This window comes from Sinocyclocheilus rhinocerous, unplaced genomic scaffold (genome assembly GCF_001515625.1).
Source record: "Sinocyclocheilus rhinocerous isolate Xijiao unplaced genomic scaffold, SAMN03320098_v1.1 scaffold24, whole genome shotgun sequence".
In the NCBI taxonomy this organism is placed as follows: domain Eukaryota; kingdom Metazoa; phylum Chordata; class Actinopteri; order Cypriniformes; family Cyprinidae; genus Sinocyclocheilus; species Sinocyclocheilus rhinocerous.
The window spans coordinates 1,436,987-1,440,459 of NW_015647124.1; the positions used below are offsets into that span (position 1 = coordinate 1,436,987).

At 40.9% G+C, this 3,473-nt stretch overlaps 1 protein-coding gene across 1 annotated transcript in view; it reads right to left on the bottom strand.

Moving 5' to 3' along the window:
• Positions 1 to 876: 876 nt before the first annotated feature.
• The window catches only part of LOC107708946 (sodium channel protein type 4 subunit alpha A-like), a 49,676-nt gene continuing 47,079 nt past the window's right edge, over positions 877 to 3,473 (bottom strand). The window contains exon 26 of the mRNA XM_016513319.1: positions 877 to 3,048. Coding sequence (XP_016368805.1) covers positions 1,751 to 3,048 — 1,298 coding nt within the window. The 3' untranslated portion in view covers positions 877 to 1,750. The remainder of the gene's footprint in view (positions 3,049 to 3,473) is intronic.

The window sequence follows — 3,473 nt, forward strand, 5'->3', positions numbered from 1 at the left end:
TGCCCCCTGGATCTTGTGTTCTGCAGTGAGGAGCTACTGCTTTGAAAAGACGTGCTAGCTGAGAGGAGTTTCGTCAAAGCTGACTAAAAGTGATCGAGGATGGATCATTTCTACGAACTTGATGAACCTGTGATATCTTCTTCAGGGTGAAAAAGGAAAATAAAAGCTGAAACGTTTTCACGGAACCTTGCAAAAGCAGCGCGTTACAATGGTGAGGGAAAAGCTCCGTGTATTGCGTGTAATCACATCCATACAGTCTATGATCACAACAACAACAACGTTTGTCAGGCATCTACATTGTCATCTGAGGAGATTACAAAGATTAAAGGAGTTTTTTTTAAAACTCTAAAACATGAAATGTGGAGTTATTTGCTTTTGCCAAAAAATGACTGTTGGAGTTATCTGCTTTTGCTATAAAACAAACTTTTAATATAAAACATACTTTAAATTAACTTTAATTTAGTAAATTACCTGTATTTGTTTAAGTAATTATTACTTAATCAAAACAACCCAACTACATTTGATTGATATTACTTGGAATGCGCAATAAAAAGTTATCGGTTTCACGTTTTTAGTTATCGGTTTTTGCAAATTAACTCTTCATATGTTTTTCATAGTGGCACATTCTGCTCAAAGTGGCTCCATACACCCCACTGTAAAGGATCAGTTTCTGATCTACTCGTTCCACCATTCTGCTGTAAACTGGTAAACCATGAACTGAGATTATAAATAGTTCAGTAGACTAAACAGATTCTGGACAGACTGAGGGGTACCAGTGGTTTTTTAGTAGTTTTTACCAATGATAAGTGTTTACATATACTGTAGGGACTTGATCATTAATGACTGATCATTATTGGAAAGAATTTAAAAAACAAATTATTAAGTGTCCAGGAGCTATAAATACTGATACAATCTGCAACAAGTATGCAAAAAAATTATTTAAGACAAGGCAAAAACTATGATGAACCTGCAAAATGCAAGCTTATTGAGAAAAATGTGCTTTAAATATAGTAGAATTACTTGGTGTTAGTGTGTAGGGAATGAAACAGCTACATTGTGATAGTGATTTCATTCCCACCATGAAAATATTTTCGCCATATTGGATTTTTTTTCTTTCTTTTTTTTTGTTGGAAAAACTCACTTTTGCAAACTAGTCCCAGCTTTTTTTGCCCAAAAGGAACCAAACCAGTGCAGAAAGATCCTCTGGAGGCTGAATATCAACGATTATCCAAAAAGAGTTGAACTTTCGACTCATCGCCACGATGGTGCCAAAAGTTCAAAGTGGGTGTGGCCACTTTTACTTAAATGGCAATAACCCTTGGACTGAATGAGATATATACACCAAATCTGGCACATTTGTATATGGACTCAATTTGAGGTCACATTGGGGGAAAAAAGCAGCACTTAGCCACTTATAACGGAAAAAATTGAAAAAACTCTAACTGCGTGACCGCAAACATTTATACGTATAAGGGCAAAAGAACTTAGCTAAGTCATGACAAATGTACTGGGACATTTCTCAATGGGAACAAATAAAATTAATCCTAAATAAAACAGGTCTTTACAAAAGTTTAAATAATAAAAAAAACAGTACTCCCAAGAAATAGCATTCCAATGCTGTCACACTGTAGCAGTCCTGTGTAATCCTTTAAGCCATCTTGTTTATGGAGCATATGTTGTTCAGTGTGTGCAGGTGATACTCCTTTTTACATTGCAAGGATTATCTTAGTCCACAGTCATTGTCCACCAGTTATACTAATGACTCTTTTATCGTTGCATTCTCTGAACCGCAGAGGCCATGCGTAGTGGGTGCAGACCGGAGGATCACCTCACTTGTGAGCTCCACTGGTAGTATGAGTTGTCCCTGTGGTCGAGGGTAGGTCACTGATACTCTATGCTGTGTGACCAAGGTGGGCTTGGGTGGCCGTGCATTAGGCGGCATTGGCCTCTGTAGCTCAAAAGCCATGGCGAGTTCTGGATTGCTGCCATACAGGGCATCCATTCTCTTTGCAATTAACCCTTCGGTTTCAGGAGGATCCTCATCACCCTGACTCCTAATTTTCCTCTTTGAACGATGCATGAAGCAGGCATAGCGGATAGCACGTTTGAGGAGATGTCTCCGGTATTTTCGTTGAACCGCAATGGCTGCGCGCTCTTCCTCTTTCCTCCTGAAAGTGGTGGTGATTGGCTCAAACGAGGCAGATGTGGGATTGTTCATTTGGAACTTGGCTTCAATGCTCTCCTTCATGGCAGCCATCTCAATCGTGTCTCCAAGAACCTCGTGGGTAACTGCCAAAAGAATATCCAGACAGTGGATTTTGTTGCCGGTTACAATGGGCAGATCCATGGTAATTAATTTGAGGCGGTTGGGTTTGGCAATTCGTAAAGGCTCCTGCAAGGCATCAACAAAGTCAAACACCCGGTTGTATTCAATGAACTGTGTAGCATCGACGTCAAACTTTTCCCACGTCTCATCAAACATCTCAAAGTCATCCTCGCAGAGTGGGTCTCCACTCTCCTCTTGAGCAACGTTGAAGTTCTCGAGAATGATAGCAATGTACATGTTCACAACCACCAGGAACGACATGATAATATAACTGCAGAAAAACATAATGCCCATGCCAGGATTCCCACAGTTACCCCGAATATCTGTACCAGGGTTCTCTATGTCAGGGTCACAATCTGGAGGGCCGCTGTTCAGAATAGGCAGCAAAAGTCCATCCCAGCCTGCCGAGGTTGTGATCTCAAACAGGCAGATGATGCTGCCACCAAATGTTTCAAAGTTGAAGATATCGTCGATGCCTGCCTGCTTTTTCACATAGGCAAAGTTAGCCATGGCAAAGATGGAGAAGATGAACATAATGAGGAACAGAAGCAGTCCAATGTTGAAGAGGGCAGGAAGTGACATCATCAAGGCAAACAAAAGAGTCCTAATGCCTTTTGCCCCTTTGATGAGACGTAGCACACGGCCGATTCTGGCGAGCCGGATCACACGGAACAAGGTGGGAGACACAAAGTACTTCTCAATGATGTCTGATAACATCAGACCTTGGGAAAGAAGAAACATGGGTTATTATAAACAATTTAGAGCAGTTACAGTAGGAAAGTATACACTGAGGTGCACTTGTAGAACTCTTAGTATCTAGTTTATCCAAATCAGTAAAATACTCCATAACAAACTATAATGGCATAATGTTTGACAACTATAATTCTACACCAACATAGGCTCATCGCACGATTCTCTTCAATAATATCCTCTGCTTCTCAATCGGGCTCAAACTTATAAGCTATATTAACGATGCAGTTGTTTACAATACAACTGAGGTGAGGGGCGGGACGTTTAGACACGCGCTAGAGGCGGTTTAGCCAATCACAACACACTGGGCTAGCTAACCAATCAGAGCCCATCGCCTATTTCTGAGGGAGGGGCTTCATAAAAGAAGGAAATGATCAGCCCGTTTCTCAGAGAAGGG